General features: G+C 39.3%; 1 protein-coding gene across 1 annotated transcript; it reads right to left on the bottom strand.

The window, feature by feature from the left end:
* Window positions 1–2956: 2956 nt before the first annotated feature.
* LOC127182138 (cilia- and flagella-associated protein 69-like) lies at window positions 2957–18870 on the bottom strand. The gene is made up of 22 exons (XM_051137268.1): window positions 18721–18870; window positions 18592–18648; window positions 17546–17611; window positions 16863–16972; window positions 16704–16780; window positions 14303–14401; window positions 14077–14229; window positions 13825–14002; window positions 13529–13652; window positions 13404–13452; window positions 13209–13330; window positions 11585–11810; window positions 11101–11265; window positions 10917–11032; window positions 10721–10839; window positions 9075–9156; window positions 6820–7012; window positions 6436–6573; window positions 3860–3936; window positions 3583–3780; window positions 3419–3505; window positions 2957–3347 (listed from the first exon to the last, which is right to left on the bottom strand). Exons 1-22 carry the CDS (start codon window positions 18793–18795, stop codon window positions 3249–3251), a joined length of 2610 nt encoding a protein of 869 aa, XP_050993225.1. The 5' UTR covers window positions 18796–18870; the 3' UTR covers window positions 2957–3248.
* Between the last annotated feature and the right edge of the window lie 92 nt (window positions 18871–18962).

The following is an 18962-nucleotide window of genomic DNA, read 5'->3' as shown; positions in this document are numbered from 1 at the left end:
CACACATGTTGGGTTTACATGTTTTATGGGGACATTGCATAGGCGTAATGGTTTTTATACTGTACAAACCGTATTTTCTATCACCCTACACCTAAACCTAGTCCTCACAGGAGACTGTGCACACTTTTACTTTCTCAAAAAAACTCATTCTGCATGATTTATAAGTCTGTTTCCTCATGGGGACCTCACAAATGTCCCCACAAGGTCAAAATTTACTGGTATTACTATCCTTGTGGGGACATTTGGTCCCCATAACGTGATGAATACCAGGTGCGCGCACACACACACACACACACACACACACACACACACACACACACACACACGAGATGTGAGCAGATACAGTTGTTCACTCACTGCACTTCATAATTCGCTCATATGGACGCGCTGTGACGTCATCAAACGCAGACGCGCTGCATCACCGCTTCACTGTATCATATATAAACACATCTATAAACAGAGCTGGATGGTTTAGTGATTGCATGTAACCTGGATTACGTAATCGGATTCCAAAAATGTAGTGCTTGTAATTAGAGTAAGTTACATTTTAAAATACTCGTAATCAGACCACAGTTACTTTGTACTGATTACATGATCACATTCACACAATGGCCATAAATTATTCATCATTTACTGATTCTCTCTAATTCCTCTTTTTTATCTTTTAAATCTTCCTTTCTAAAATAGTCTACTGCTGATATACACTCAAAAAGTCCATTTTTGTGGACATTCACACATATTATTCAGCTGGCGACAGGGTTTGATCGGTGGATTTACAAAAATCATTTCAGGTTTAAGTGTTTCAACACTGCATCAGCTACTGATGAACATTCATTTTTATTTGAATTATCACTCAGTAGGTTATTTAACCATGTATTATTATGTATTATTGAAAGGCTTTTGTCTTTCAAACTAATTCAATGCACAGATTCTCATTATTTATTTGCAGACATTCTCAAACTTTTTGTCGTCTGAACCTCTTTCACCTAATTTATTTACTTCACAGGTCCTGCTCAGTCAGCAGTTCTGTAAAAGACAGTTTCTCCCTTTGCGCTGAACGTTTAGTGTCATAACTTTGCAGATGTTGTTTATGTTTAGCAGCAACATCACTAAACTAAAAAAAAATGAGAAATCATAATCAATGACCCCTTTAAGAACCCCTGAGATTTAAAAATAAATATTTTAATAATTATCACATTTGCATGTTCACGGTTCTCTGACATTGGTTAATAGTCATGTCTTTTTTAGTAAGTGTATTATTTAAATTGTTATTTTAAAATGATTTTAATTTTACATTTTAATGATTTAATAGCCTTTCATTAAACACACAAACCCCCTGCAGTTCCTTTACGAACCCCAGTTTGGGAAACCTTGATGTAATATCAGCACTTCATGTTGCTAATGATAATGAAAGGAAAAGATTTTCTCACTCTTTGTATTTTTACATCATTACGGTACAAGATTATCCTGTTAAAATCAAAGTGATAAACAAGTTAGGTCAAAAGTAATCTGAATATATTACCTAAAATGTGTAGTGTAATGTGTAGATTACGTTACTGACTACAATTTTTATCATGTAATTTGGAATCTGTAACGGATTACAATTTGTAAGTAATCTACCCAGCTCTGTCTATAAATGTGTGCCATTCATGCATATGCGTTTGTGATTGTGATATTAATTTATAGAAATAGATTTGATTTTTGCAAATGAATAAAGATTCTTGAGGTAGCTATACATTATTATGCTTAGATTTTCCAGCATTCATATGTCAACCACAAACAATGTGGTTATTTTACAAACAATTTGTCCTTCTTTTAAACTAAACATGTTCCTTGTACCTTTCTCTTTCATGTGTGACCTGTTTTTTCAACTTTAAGCAACTCTCTTAGAGATCTTTCTCTTTTTTTAACAGGCGCGATGACGAGGATGCTAATGACATGAAAAGCCCCTCCCCGCAGGTGCACGGGATTGGTTAAAAATGTGTGACGTGGTAAGCGGGGCGGCTCCAAACCGCTGGTTTTGGTACACAGCATTTTAAAGGAGGACATGCTCTGCCATCGTGTTGATGGATGAATTTGCACATGGATTGTCTTTAAGCATTATTTAAAAAACACTAAATAGACATTTAAACAACGTTAAAAACGTGATTTTCACCACACGAGGCTTTACTTGTTTGGATATAATGCAAAACCGAATCATTTACATTGGTCTCAGACTTATGGACTCCATTTGTTCACTGTAGCTCAGACGCGTGTTTTGTGTGCGGTTAATTAAAATAAATAATAATTTCAGCTAATAAAGTGAATGTAGAAGAAATTAGCATTTATTAGAAATTATTTTCTAAGTTTTTCACCAGTGTGATGAGCGACTTTGTGTCGCAGACTCTCCCAGTCACCGCTAGGTGTCGCAGTTCCTCAGGATCAAATGTTTGGATCTCCATCTGCTGTCAGAGAGAGTTACTGTAACTGCAGCAGTCGTGCTTCTCAATGCAATGTCTGTTTCATTGCTGAATTATTTAAAATAAAGCTTCCTTTACACTGAAAACTCCAGTGGGTCTGATCAGCACAGAGTAAAGGGAAAGGGCCTGATTCTTGCTCAAGGGTTTCAGCTCAGTCATGGTATTGAGGGTGAAAGAGAGCACTGTACATTCACTCCCACTACTGGGACTCAAACACACAACCTTTGACTTGTCCAACTCTCTACCCATTAGGCTACATGACAACAACTGGAGAAACAAAATCCGTAGAGCTGCGGTGATCTGAATAATGACTCTGCTGTCTCTATAGAGCTGTTTTATAGCTGAAATGAAGTCGTTTCATAATTGAGGAACTGTACAACATCAACGCTGTTATTTATCACCGTGAAGCTGCTCTGAATCGGTCTGCACTGTATAAAGGGCTGTAGAAATAAATGTCCTTTAATAAACCTTCAATAAACACACACTGTGTTCTGGCTCTGCTGTCTTATTTATTAGTCATTATTCGAATGCTCGTCTGCACAGTCATCACGGATAACATTCAGCGTTTACATCTGGCTTTACTCGAGACTCGTCATTTCTGCTGTTAGAAGAATCTCACTGGTCCAGAAACGACCACTAGGATGCTTATGCTAGGCAAAAGGATAGTTCACCCATTTTTTGGGTGTACTGTCCCTTTAATGATTGCAAGCGTTTGAACAGCAGTGCATATATGTGGTATGAAATGAACTGAGTTGGCTACGTATTCTCTCTATATAGCGATTGGCTGGTTCATTGATCTGAGAGCGTGTTCGGAGGCTCCTGCGTCTCGCCGTCCGATGGCGCGTCGGGTTCGCCGGTGCTCCGTTGCTCCTGAAGACGCCTGAACGCCTGCCAAACACAAAAGAATCAATGCAGAGACGCTCAGAACACGCACGGAGTAAAGCGGTCAGGTTTCAGACCTTCAGGACGCTGTAGTTTGAGGTTCTGGCGACGTAATTTCTCCAGGCCTCTGCTGCGATCTCTCTCTGCTTATGAGTGAAGCGGATCTGGAACACAATCACACCGATCAATCACACATCCGGTGCGGCTCACGCAGAACATAAGAACGACGGGACGCTTTTACCTCTTTATACAGCCTCCGCTCCTCCTGCTGCTCCTCCTGCTGCCGACGGCCCAGAATGCTTTGCTGCAGAGAACGCACGCTCTCAGCCGTGGCTTCACTGACCGCCCGGATGCTCTTCAGCGCCGCTTCATCCGACGGAACGGGCGTCGCTCCCTCGTTCGACAGCTCAGTCGCGACTTCGTGCACAACCTCACCCACCTGTGAACGACATTATCAATGCTGGACGCTCACACACACACACACACACACACACACACACAGATCACAGGTGACTCACCTTGAAGTCCAGGTATCGGTGGATGATGCTGAGCGTGACGTGATCTTCGGCGCTCAAACCTGACAGACCCTCAAATCCTGCAGATCATCATTGAGAGCACAGATGTTACTTTAAAGGACTAGTTCACTTCCAGAACAAACATTTACAGATAATATACTCACCCCTTGTCATCCAAGATGTTTGTGCCTTTTGTTCTTCAGTTGTGCAGAAATTATGTTTTTTGAGGAAAACATTTCAGGATTTTTCTCCATATAATGGACTTCAATAGGTTGAAGGACCAAAATGCAGTTTCAGTGGAGCTTCAAAGGGCTCTAAACGATCCCAGCCGAGGAATAATGGTCTCATCTAGTAAAACGATTGGTTATTTTCTACAAACTTTACAATTTATACACTTTTTAACCCCAAATACTCATCTTGCCTAGCTCTGGGATGTGTATGCGAACTCATGACAGTTACGATATGTCGAAAAACTCTCATCTCATTTTCTCCTCCAACTTCAAAATCAGGCCTTCTTTGCACATTCACGTTGTAAACACTGGGTTGGTACTTCTGCAGCGATGTAGGACGATTTCGAAGTTGGAGGAGAAAATGAGGTGGGAGTTTTCATCATACCCTAACTGTAATGAACCAGAATACACAGAGTTCATGCAGAGCTACAGCAGATGAGCATTTAAGGTTAAAAAGTATAGAAATTGTCAATTTGTTTAGAACATTGCCAATTGTTTCGCTAGATTAGACCCTTCTTCCTCGGCTTGTACCATTTAGAATAGAGGTCGACCAATGTATCGGCTTTGCCGATTAATCAGCACGATGTTTGATTGGCGGAACTATCCTTGTTTGCAAAAATCCATGCCGATAGTTTTTTCCTGGTCGGGTCCGTTGTTGGAGCGGCTGAGAATGTCCTCATTATACAGCAAATCCCTATAGTCTTTGTTATACAGCACGAGAGCGGCCTCTAGTGGCGGAAATCACTGACAGCACGTGCCGTTCGTTTAGACACGTGACACTGCGCTGCACAGAGCGGGACACTTCAAAGACTGATTTAAAACATCGACAACATACTGTAGTGCATGATTTCATGTCATTACTAAGCCATGAATTTGTTGACTAGATGCTGCATTAGTGTTGAAAGGACAGCAGTATACTTTTCACGTTTGGTGATCAAATAAAGTGTTGAATTGAAGGCGACGTGTCCGGTGTGTGTGATACCGGAGAGCTGCGAGTTCTTCTAGACGCGGCGCTGCACTTTTGCCCGTTGTGTGACTAACATATTTTTATATTTTGATCAGATAACCACAAATGTTCTAGAATAGAAGCAGTTAAATTGTGAAAATACACAGTATCCATATGTGTGCAGTTTTAATACTGTGGCCTTTGTGTAGATATTTAAAGATGGACATCTTCAGCTCGATTGTTGATGTAATGATAACACTTCACAATATGAGTCCATTTGTAACATTAACATTGATTAAAGCTGTAGAACAGAAGTATTGTTCCGTGTGAAAGTGTGTTAATTTCAGCATTTACTGATATATTTTAAAAAGTTTAGTTGCTTTTGTTAACATTAATGAACAATGAACTAACTGTAATGATCAATATATAATTAATATTAATATTTTTATTCATTTACAAAGTATGGTTCAGTAGGCTACTTGTTTTTTAAATAGTAGAGCACTATTTATTTTCTGTTCAATATTTATTTTAAAAACTATCGGTCGATTAATCGGTATCGGCCAATGCGGTCCAACCTAGTTATCGATATCGGTAAAATCCAATATCGGTCGACCTCTAATTCAGAGCCTTTGAAGCCGCATTTAAACTGTATTTTGGAAGTTCAAAATCAGGGCACCATATCAGTCCATTATATGGAGAAAAATCCTGAAATGTTTTCCTCAAAAAACATAATTTCTGTACAACTGAAGAAAGAAAGACATGAACATCTTGGATGACAAGGGGTGAGAACATTAAATGTAAATTTTTGTTCTGGAAGTGAACTTCTCCTTTAAAAACACACCTTTCATTTCAAGCAGTGACTTAAAGAAATAGAAGAAATTCAATGAGATCATTTGCAACACTTCATACTTTTTAGTGTTTTATTTTTATTTAATTTTACTTTTATTTTAATGCTCACCAGCGTTGCAAATTCTGCAAAGTTTTTATATTTTCATTTTTTAATAATTGTATGTATATTTGTGTCTTCATGTACTATACTATCTATTACATTACCTTCACATCAGTTACAAAAAAACTAGTTTCTGCTGTGAAGGTGTTTCTAATGCAGCAAAGGTAAATTTACTATGATTTGTCTCCATCAATTTCTTCCTCTTTCTGAATGTTGTGAAAACACCCATTCTCCCATTCAATTCTAACGATATTTACTCAACTATGACGACTTTTACTTATGAGAAACATGGAAATGTGGAAAACAGTCCATTGTTATATACTACTTTTGGGTTTCATTTCACTTGTTTTTTCAAGTAAAGCACTTTAAACCGCATTCATTCGTTAGGAAAGGGCTATACAATATAAAATATGACTGACTGACTGATTAACACACACACGGTTCTCTCTCGTACCCAGTTTGCAGAAGATGCAGTAGATGTTTGCACGCAGGTTTTCTGACACGTCTCTGACAGCAGCACTGACATCATGTGATGATGATGATGATGATGATGATTCTTCCTGATGCCGAGAGACAATCGGACGCTTCACATCTATTAGAGAGAGTTTTAACAGCGTCTGGTCAAGAGAGAAACAGGTTATGACTGAAGAAAACAAATGCTGGAGGAGATGCTCTTTGAGGTCCATGTTGATTTCATGTTCACTTCAATCTCAGAGCAGGGATCCTTTTAAGTTAACATGAAAAATGACAAATAAAAAATCATATTTTTTTCATTAAGTGTTTTAGTTTGACAGCTTCAGCGTGAAGACTCATTGAGGCAGATTGAATGCGTCCGAACCTGCGATCACCCCGTGCGGGTCTCGCGTGACGCCCATCCGCTCCTCCTCCGTCCTCCAGATGTGCAGCAGCAGCTGTGGTGCAGTGGCGTCTCTCTCTCCGCTCCAGTGCAGCAGCTGCGCGACGGCCTGCGGATTCTCACACAGCTCCAGCAGCGCGGCCATCAGCGGCGTCAGCATGCGTCTGGGGCTCCGCTGCACGACACACACTCGTGAACTGACGGTCAAACACACCACAGGACGACACACACACTCGAGTGCCGCGATTTGGTGCATAACAAGAACGGCGGAGTCACGTAAACACTAGACTTGCTGCGGTTGTCGGTGTTACACGTGTTTGTGACGAGCACATTCACATAATTAACCCAATTAACAAGATACGCCTCTGTACCTTGACAGTTTTCCAGCATCCCTCCTCCACCACCCCATATCCTCCCTTCCATCTATTCTGAGTTCGGAGCTCTCCCCTCGGACAGCATGCCAAATACACATCACCCTTACTCCATTTACTCTATTTATTTTATGTAAGTGAAAGTCGTGAAATATCTGGTCTTGTAAGACGTTCTCCTTCGCACAGAGTGCACACGATCATCATACTTAAAGTCAAAGTTATATTGCATATCAATAGCACCAAAATAATATACAATATTAGAATGTTTGTATGAGAAGACACAAAAATCACAGTAGTCTAACATATATAACACAAAACCTAAAATCTAACACAGCCATTGCAAATAAAATGAAAAGCGTGGAATGCGGCATTAAATTGAGATCTGCTAACGTTGCATTGTAAGTCTATTTGCATTCTTACAGCGCTCCGCATTGTAACCAATCAGACGCGAGTCTGGTGAGTTTATGAATGCAGTGGCCAACCAGAGTCTTTCAGATGAGTTTTGCTGCTGACTGAATTCTGCAGTCTGGTGAATTCTCTCATCAGAAACAACGGTGCAGATGTGCGTGTGATGTGAGTAAGAGATTCATTCATCACAGTGCAACACTCACACTACACTGAAGACAGTGATTATGCTCTATGATAATGTATTGATCACTTTCTATACAGAATTTATTCGCTCTTTGAATAACTGTGGAAATAAAAGTGCTGTAATGAGTAACATGCAATATATATATATATATATATTTTTAAGTTATGATCACATTAAAGGATTAGTTCACTTCCAGAACAACAATGTACGTACAATGTATTCACCCCCTTGTCATCTAAGATGTTCATGTCTTTCTTTCTTCAGTCGTAAAGAAATTATGTTTTTTGAGGAAAACATTTCAGGATTTTTCTCCATATAATGGACTGATATGGTGCCCCAAGTTTGAGCTTCCAAAATACAGTTTAAATGCAGCTTCAAACGATCCCAGCAGAGAAAGAAGGGTCTTATCTAGCGAAACGATCGATCATCAACCTCAAGCGCTCGTCTTGTCTAGCTCTGTGATGCGCATGCGTTCTCTGTGCACTCCGGGTCAATACAGTTAGGGTACATCGAAAACTCTCATCTCATTTTCTCCTCCAACTTCAAAATCATCCTACATCGCTGCAGACAAACGTACAAACTGAACATGCAAAGAAGATCAAATGCCCTACAAAAAAGGTAAAACAGCGATATAGGGCGATTCTGAAGTTAGAGGAGAAAATGAGATGGGAGTTTTTAGACGTACCCTAACTGTCTTAAAATGGAGTGCAGAGTATGAAAGTTCAAACTCACAGGAGCCATAGAAATCCACTATATTGAGAACATTCCTGAAATGTTTTCCTCAAGAAACATAAATTCTTTACGACTGAAGAAAGAAAGACATGAACATCGTGGATGACAAGGGGGTGAGTACATTATCTGTACATTTTTATTCTGGAAGTGAACTAATCCTTTAAATACAAATTCGGTCGTATTAAACTATGCCGTGACGTGACACCCATATGATGTGTTTAACTAATAGATTACACTAACATTAGGCTACTTTTAGTCTCATACTCTGGAGTTGATTCACCCTTAAGTGCTTTATGATTGTTTGGTCCACCTAATTGACTGATATTGAATGAGCATTACCAACAGTCACGAGGATATTAGGTTTTTTCAACAATAATGAAGACAAGACAAAAATATCAATCATAGCCTACTTCATTTAAACAATTCTGAGTGGAGAAATGTCTTTGTCTATCAATTAAAGTAAATGATCAGCATGTCTACACATTAATTTTAAAAAGTATATTATTTAGTATCTCTGAGCTCAGACTGAACGCAGCTCTCACCTGCAGCAGCCGCAGCAGCAGACCCACACCGCGAGCCGCCACGAACGCGTCCTCCGTAACGAAACATCCCACCACACACGACCTGAGACGGAGACGCCGAGAAAACACAGCAGATGTCAGGAGACTCTTCACTGTATGTGTGTTTCATTCTCTTTATATTTTGCAGACATTTGGACAGGGGAGACGCCTTAGAGAATAAATGAGTGAAGGCACGTTCACACCCAAATGATCACAGCTACAGCGATAATAACACAAATAAAGCTTTAGACATTACACATGTAAAAGAATAATGAGTTCAGACTATAACGATCATGACACTGATGAATGACATCAGCCAATCAGAATCCATCCTGCTTAAAGTAGGCGATTAAAACAAACTTCATGATTCAGTTTCAATCTCGATTCAGTTTGATTTGATACTGATTCCTTATATAGTATATACAGGCAATCAGGTTCAGGACATGTCAACTTTTTTTTTTTGAAGAAAAAAATGCCCTTCTAATACTGTAAACATCATAATATAAAAGAAATGTATTAGAATATAATATTTTTATTGATATAATTACATTTCTACTCCAGTTTGTTGTTGAAATGTCATCATTTTAACAGTGGAAGCCATAACTATGTTTTCATGATGAATTTATTTAAACACACATTAAAAATCAAAGAACAGGTTCAGTAAAATATAACAAATATTTAATATAGTTCATATATTGATCAAAATATATAGTCATTAAGCATTTTTCCGGAGGTAAAATTATCATAACATGTTTTACTGACGTCTTTCTACAATTGAATCACTGATTGATCAAATCCATGATTCATGATTCATTTCAGTGAGTTGTTCTGATTCTTCTGATGTTCATTCATGTTTATTTGGTGCTGTAACTAGTAGTAAAGAGGAAGAGATGATCAGTGATCTGTCAGCACACTTTACACCGCCACAAAACCACATTTACTATTTAAATTAAATAATAAAATTGACAGAATTTGAAAGCTGAGAAATCACAAAGATATTGCGATTGTCGGATCACAGGAGCCACAAATAATTTTGTAACCCGGTCCAAAAAACCAGTCATGGGGTCAATTTTTATACATCATCTGAAATCTGAATAAATAAGCTTCTCAATGATTAAGGTTTGTTAGGATTGGACAATATTTGGCTGAAGTTACAACTATTTGAAAATCTGGAATCTAAAGGTTCCAAAGGATCAAAATATTGAGAAAATGAAGCATATTACTAATAAAAAAATAAGTTTTGATTTATTTACAGTAAGAAATTAACAAAATATCTTCATGGACATCTTTACTTAATATCCTAATGATTTTTGGCATAAAAGAAACATCGATCATTTTGACCCATACAATGTATTGTTGGCTATTGCTACAAATATACCTGTGATACTTAAGACTGCTTTTGTGACAAGTTTTGTTCAGGCATCAACAGAAAACAGCAAAGATCGTTTCTTAGGGTTTCAGAATCAGTATCGGTTCATCAAAATGAGAATCAATTAAAACTGAGAAATCAATATTTTTAAAGTGACAGAGTCACAGTGTGGTTATGGCAAACAGAACGGTGTACGATTATCATTATAACTATTGTTCTCGGTGTGAACAGCTTGGACAGATAAAGACGCGCGTCTCACCACAGACAGTCGACGGTGGACAGCAGCAGTTTATTATGACCCAGACCGCTGAAGATCAGCGCCGCGTCCAGGCTCAGATACTGGATCAGCATCTCCACCCCGTCGCTGCCGAACAGCTCCTGAACACAAGCAGAGCTCGTCAATCGCCGCACGACCGCACGACGGCGCCGCGAGACAGCAGGACGACGCGTCTCACCTTCCTGTGCATGTCTCCCTCGCAGAGGACAGACAGGACGAGCTGACAGTCCATCTGAATCTCCAGAGCCACAGCGTCCTCCTCCTCCGGCCTCCCGACGAACCAGCGCAGCACACCTGAACAGAGAGTCAGCCGTGAGTCAGTCTGTGGCGCCGAAGGAGAGCGAAGACTCCTCGAGACTCACCCAAGAGCTGCCCGACGGCGCCCTGATCACACAGATCCTGCTGGAGCGGCTCGTTCTCCACGGACGCCACGGATCTGAGCACGCGGACACAGTAGCGCATCTGAGCCTTCTTCCCGCCACGGCCTCCGCTGCCGTGGAAACCGTGACCCCGCCCACTGGAGGAGTCTGGAAGAAAGGCATGAAGATCAGCGATGTGAACGAACACTACTGCTTTAAGAATCTGTACTTATGACATCATCGAGCGGATTCTTTCCAATGAACATGTGAAACTGACTTCATTTCCAGGATGTTTAGAACATTAATACAGATGGAAATGTATGATGTCACACCACTGATTGTAAAAGGACATTTTCTTTTCTTACACAGCTTCTTACTTTATTTGGACAATATCATATTCATGTAAACAAATGGGCTAGGACTTTCTGATTTGAGCTTAATGTGTGAATGAAGAGTGTGTGTGTGTGTGTGTGTGTGTGTGTTGTACCGTCCTGCAGGCACCAGTCGAGCAGCAGCAGCAGGCAGGTGTTGGCCTGACAGGTCATGTAGTCGTCCAGCATCACAGGAGCGAGTGCGCTCAGAGTGGACAGCGCCTGCAGCTGCAGCTCCTCCTGCTGACTGGACGTCCAGCTGCGCCTCCCGCTCCGCACCGCAGACGAGCTCGGCTTAATGAGCAGCATCAGAGCCAGCATCACACGGCCCTCCTTAAACAGCTGATCACACAGACAGGGTTACACATCTCTCATCGCTGATGGAAGAGCTCAAACTACACATACAGTGTGTTTTCACTGTACATGCACATTCAAATATTCAAATTTCAAATAAATGTTTAAATAAACATATATATATATATACGCTTTAAAATATATTTATGTAAATATATTTTCTGCCAATATATTTTTTGGCCTTTTTTTGTATATTTTTTACAATTTATTTTAACATATAATATATTTTTAAAAGCATTTTAAGTGCACTTTGCCCTTCTTATATTTCAATCCAAGAAAATACATTCACATGTGGCACATTTGATGAAAATCTTCATTTGTTGTCTGTACTATGTGTTGTGTGAACATATATAATATAATATTTTCTTTCCCCTGAAATACATTTTGAAATATACACTACCGCTTAAAATGTTGCTGAACAGTAAGATTTTTAAGGTTTTTTTTTTTAAGAATTTTCTTCTGCTCACTAAGTTTGCATTTATTTAATTCAACAGACAGCAAAACCAGTAACATTTTGAAATATTTTTTATTTTAAAACAGCTGTTTTCTGTGTGAATATCTGTTAAACACTAATTTATTTCTGTGATGCGCAGCTGAATTTTCAGCATCATTACTCCAGTCTTCTGTGTCACATGATCCTTCAGAAATCATTCTAATATGCTGATTTGCTGCTCAACAAACATTTATTTTATTATTTTTTATTATCAATATTTTTTCAGGATTTTTTTGAAGAATAAAAAGATCCAAAGATCAGCATTTATCTTAAATAAAAAGCTTTTGTAACACTATACACTACACCATTCAAAAGCTTGGAGTCTGTATAATTATTTTTTTTTTTTTTGGGAAGGAAATTATAGAAATTAGTACTTTTATTTAGACAGGATGCTTCAAATTGATCAAAAGTGATCATTTATAATGTTACAAAAGATTTCTATTTCACATAAATGCTGTTCTTCTGAACTTTATATTCATCAAAGAAACATGAAAAAATTCTACTTAGCTGCTTTCACATAATAATAATAATAATAATAATCATAAATGTTTGTTGAGCAGCAAATCAGCATATTAGAATGATTTCTGAAGGATCATGTGACACTGGAGACTGGAGTAATGATGCTGAAAATTCAGCTGTGCATCACACAAATAAATTACAGTTTAACAGATATTCACATAGAAAACAGTTATTTTAAATAGTAAAAACATTTCAAAACGTTACTGTTTTTGGATAATTTGGATCAAATAAATCAAGGCTTGGTGAGCAGAAGAGACTTCTTTAAAAATCTTACTGTTCAGAAACATGTGACTGGTTGTGTATTTCAGTATGTGAATGTTGAAACTAAATATATTTTCAATTTCAAAATACATTTTTTTTTAACATCGTCTCACCTGCAGCGCGGCCAGATCTTTCGACAGGACGACGATGATGTTCAGCAGGAGCTTCTTCATCTCAAAGTCCTCGTGGCTGAAGGACAGTTTGAGGTTTCGCACCAGAGGATTGTGGCTCTTCACTGAGAAACACGGGATTGTGAGAAAAGTTCACATGAGAACAGCTCAAACTCTGGTTAAATCAGCAATACTTACGCTCGGGAAACGTGACGAACAGCGTGAGATGCTTGATGAAGCCGCTCTCCTGAAACACACAGACGACACGATGAGAGTTTATGATGATGATGATGATGAAGATGATGATGATTACGAAGACTCACGATCAGAGGAGCGCCGGGATTCTCGGCGATCAGAGACAGCAGCACCAGCAGGTCGTTCCTCAGCTGACGGTCGTAATGACGGAAACCGTTCAGAAGCAGATGGAGAAACGCGTCCTTCAGAGATCTGACGAACAGAGAGAACGACGGGATGATTTGAGATCTGAGATCTGCTTTTTGCATTCTGACATTATTATCATGTCACTTACACTTTCATAGCACACATCTCTCATTACTGTCAAGGCAAAAAATGACACTTTCAAATGATGTTGGTCAGCGATGAAGCGCGTCTGACTCACGCGATGCAGTCGGCGTTGCTGAGCTGCGCCGTCACTTCCTCTCGAGAGCCGTTCTCCAGCAGGTTCCACAGGATCTCGGAGGATCTGAAGAGAAGCTGTCCGGACGGGTCGCCTTCGCTCATGTGGAAACAGATCTTCTGCGCGGCCTGAGCTCTCAGCATCAGACCGCAGTTGACTTCTGTCAGAGCGACACACGGCAGGTTCAGAGCCGGAGACAGATCGGAGCGAGCCGACGCACTTGAAGATGCTCACCTGATGTTCTGGACAGGATCTGCAGCGTCTGCAGGAGACGCAGTTTGACCGGCAGCTGCTCCTCCATCAGAGCCAGAGACATGACCAGCGTCTCGGCCAGACCGCTGCGCTCCACCATCAGAGCCCTGTAGTCCAGACGAGTGGGACACACGCCTGAAACACACACAACACGTGAGAAATAGAGTCCTAACCCTGCGTGTGTGAGGAGCTCAGTCACGTCTCTCACCATCAAAGCTGGGTTTGTGTTTGTCGCGGCTGTAGAAGGCGATCACAGACGAACAGATCTGCAGTCGGACCTCCGGCACCGGGATCCTCATCAGATAACCTGCCACATAACGACATCACAGAGAGAAAACGCTCATCCGGTGGAGAGAGAACATGTGCTCAGAAACTGCAGAATTTACTCATTTAAATATATGAATACACTGAATTTAACCAAAGCTGCAATCAGATATCACCACAATACAGAAATTAACATTTGAAACAGAAAATCAAAGTCTGTTTTAGTACATTTAACACCAACGGATCAGTGATTCCACATTATTTTACTTTTAAAAGTAAAACCATTTTTTTTAATAAGTCCAATTCTCATTAGATTCTCATTATTGTCATTCTGTTCTTTGTTTGATTTTGCGCTACCAGTCAAAACTTTAGATTATAATTATAATTTTTTTATGTTTCTGAAAGAATACAGTAAAAAGTAATATTATTACAATGTAAAACAGCTGTTTTCTATGTGAATATCTGTTAAACTGTAATTTATTTCTGTGATGTGCAGCTGAATTTTCAGCATCATTACTCCAGTCTTCAGTGTCTCATGATCCTTCAGAAATCATTCTAATATGCTGATTTGCTGCTCAACAAACATTTATGATTATTAGCAATGTTGAAAACAGTTGTGCTGCACAATATTTTTGAAAAAAAACATTACACATTTTATTTTTCAGGATTCATAGATGAATAGAAAGTTCAAAAGAACAGCATTTATTTGAAATAGAAATCTTTTGACACATTAGAAATGTCTTTACTGTCACTTTTGATCAGTTTAATGCATCCTTGATGAATAAGAGTATTTTTTTCTTATTAGTGGTTCAAATTGTTGTAACTGTTAGAATGGATCATCACAGATCATTAATCTCCATGTAAAACTGATCGTACAGACCAAACCGTAGGTTGTAGAGACTTGAAACTTGGCGTGATGGTAGTGCTCAAACCGCCTACAACATCATCAAGGCTCGCCCCAATCGGCCTGACGGGGCGCTGCAGCGATCAATAGTATGAAATCACTCGTAACTCCTCAGTCGCAGTCGCAGAGTCAATGTCTTATGTCATTGGAATCCTTGTCTCATGGCAGACAAAACGCACGCAAACACTATAGAATAGCTTAAAGGGACTTTGACGCACGCCGAATCGATCATGAGCCTGGCAAAATTTTTGAGTATTCTGCATTCTTTGAAAAACCTACTTTTGTGAACTAGTCCTAGGTTTTTCACCCAATTGGAGCCAAACCAGTGCAGAAAGATTCTCTGGAGAGTGAATATCAATAATTTTGACTCACCATCACAAAGGGGCGCCAAAATGTTCGAAAGGGACTGGGCCACTTTTAGGAAAACGCCTATAATTCCTGAACGGAATGAGATATTTCCACCAAACTCAGAACACTTATGCAAGAGTTCAATCTGAGGCCACGAGACAAAAACAGTGCCGTATGGCCAAAAAAAACATAAAAATGGCTATAACTAGGCAACCATTTGTCGTATCAACATGAAAATTGCTGTGCACGGTCTAGGTCCAAGGTGCCACAAGTGTCTATAAGGACATTTGTGTATCTCAAAAAAACATGGCTGCCATTGGCCAACAAATTTGAGCACCTGTTAGACAAGGTTAACAGAGGCTGATCAGAACGAAACTCGGTGGGCCTGTTCGACTCACGGCCCTAAAGGTCTGAGAGAAATTTGAAAGAAAACGGCCACATTTTTAAGGGCGTAAACAATTGTACATCACACAGTTTTTCACACATACGCACAATATATTTAAATCATATGACAGAACTCCTCTTTGCCTCTAGAACCACTGCTGTCAATCAAATCATCTGTTAAATGATTGAGAACATGTAAAAAAAAAAAAAACTACTTTTGTGAACTAGACCTAGATTTTTCACTTAATCTGGAAAAAACAACTGCAGTACACTCTCTGGACTCTCTGGGCCAATAATTATATATAAAATAAAAAAAAACAGTGCTAACGGTGTCATTTAGAAAAGGGGCCTGTCATTTGCTAAGCACATGGGACAGGTGATTCTAAACAAGTGTGCAAAGTCTTAAAGGGGTCATCAGATGCTAAGTTCACTTTTACATCTTGTTTGAACAGTCTGACCTCCATTGTTTTGATGCCAGAAAAGACATCATATTTCATACATATGTATGGTATTTCATATCATACATATGGTAAATTACATGGATTTGCCAGAAATGCTTTTTATAATCATTGATTTAGGTGTGTACAGCCTTGCTGAAGAGTATGTGATGTCTTTTTCCTTATATACTTAAATGGCTTAAGCGCTTGAACCCTTATTTTTGCATCTTACTGCTGCTGATGCGGATAATATGAGCTGGACTCAAGCTCACCCATCTGAGACACACAGTCTGTCACCACAGCGGCGTAGTTCATCTCATCGGAGGATTTCTCCTTCAGGAAGGGAAGACTTGAAGACAGTAAGCAGCGATGATTTCATTAGTTCACATTCACAGTCTACTATAAATACTATGAGCTGATATATATCGTACCCGCATATCTGAAGTAAATCACAGAGGATCCTGGCATATTCCGGATGATCGGACACTCTTTCGGCACAAAGGTTTATAATCTTGAATATGTCAGTGAGATCCCTCAAAAGCTGGACAGGGTTTTTTTAAGGAACATGTTAATCATGCCAACTTCATCATCATCATCATCATCATCATCATCCTCATCACAGGATCGTTCCACAGAGAGCCGGAGCCTCGCAGAGCGTCCTGCGGTGCGTCACACCGAACATCACCTTATATGTGAAGTTGGAAAATGCTGACTGTAGTGCTGTTAACTGGGACTGCAGGGACTTTAGTCTCCTAGAGGACACTGGCATCACTACAAATGATTATTCACAGTCACTCACTACACACCACATGTGTAGTACATGTCCTGCCAATTTTACTTTATTTGCACTATATAAAATATAATAAGCAAAGAAATGCAATCCACATCCAGCGCAGAGAGAGACAGAAAACCCATAAGTGCTTATTTAAACAAAACATTGATGAATTTATCAAACTATGGACTTTGTTGTAAATAGTTATGCTTAATGTTTTTATAAATAGAGAATAAAAAACATATAAGAACATGCTCTCATTTATACACTTCATCTTTGGAATCGCCTGGTCTTTTAAAACACCATTTTTCCAGTGCCATCTAGGTGAAACTTTTAGGATACAAATCCACGCTGGCATCGCTTTACCACCTTCTTCAAGATGAAAATCTGCCTTTCTTTTAACGAGGACTTGAAATAAAAAAGACAGAGAGATGTTAAAAATGAGCCCAACACTGAATGAGAAATGAAACAAACGCTGTATAGCAAGCCCACGTAACATTTCATCCTTAAAGCATAATAGTATGTATTTTCATGCTGCTGTTACTTATTTTTAAATACTAGTATCTTTTACATTAAGTACTACTGCTTATTCATAAGCTACTAGTGCCTTTATTAAAAATAATAGTACTTATTCATTAGATACTACTATTTATAAAAGAGATACAATTTCTTTTTAAAGTAATAATGACTAGTAAGTATTCTGTTGTTAGTAATAACACTTTTTTTGCCATGAATTCCACGGGTACTCATAGGTAGTACAATAGTACAATATCATACTATAATATTGTACAATAATATAGTACAATAGTAGACAGTAACAGAACTCTACAGTGGCCATTCCAACCAGTCAAAACCAGACAAGAACAAAGTCATTTGTGACTAGTAAGATTTGTCACTACTAACAATAACAAAAGATAGAGGTGTCTAATAAATGAATACTGCAACTTAATTAATAACAACTAATATCTATTAAATAAGTACTAATATCTAATGAAAACGAATAGCATTTAATAAAAAAAAATTCAAGTATGTAATGAGTATGTTCCGGTCAAATAAAAAAAAGAGATACTCATCATTATTCGAATACATACTAGTCAGAACAGTATAGTTGATGTGTGAATGACAGATCGCTTAGAAGTCAGGAGTAAAGATTGAACCGTGTTACTAGTAACAGCAGAATCGTTACTAGTCACTGTTGAAACCAATACTAGTCAATACTGAAAATAAGAGCTATTATCTAACGAACAAGTACTCGAATCTTTACAAAGTTGCCCGCCCCTAAAAATAAACACGAGCTGCTAATAAATAAGTACTGCTACTAGTGGCGTGGAAATAGAAAGTGCTAGCATTGAATGTGAAAGCGGCTTGCCATACACACGGAGTCTTACTGAGAGCGGATCCTGCAGCAGCTGAAGGACTCGGGAGAGATCGGTGAACCTCGCCGCCTGGAAAACAGCGCTCAGTCAGAGACAAACGCTAAGAAACACGGAGAAACGCTGAGAAACACTGAGACGCACCTCAGACTGCAGCTTCCTGTCGCTCAGGACGCGTTTGTGGATGAAGCCGCTGGTGTGCGGCGCGCTGGACAGCATGTCTGATCTCACAGCTCGAGTCCGATCATCTTCAGCAGCGCATCATAACAACAGCAGCAGCGGCTGCAACAGGACGCGCTGCGGTCGCCATGGTAACGAGCGCAGCTTCCGGAGCGCCGCTCGACACAACCTTCCGCTTCTGAAGCAAAGTCTTCCAAATACTGAAC

Source organism: Labeo rohita, chromosome 19 (assembly GCF_022985175.1).
Source record: "Labeo rohita strain BAU-BD-2019 chromosome 19, IGBB_LRoh.1.0, whole genome shotgun sequence".
Classification (NCBI taxonomy): domain Eukaryota; kingdom Metazoa; phylum Chordata; class Actinopteri; order Cypriniformes; family Cyprinidae; genus Labeo; species Labeo rohita.
This window is presented reverse-complemented; position numbering and strand designations above follow the sequence as displayed.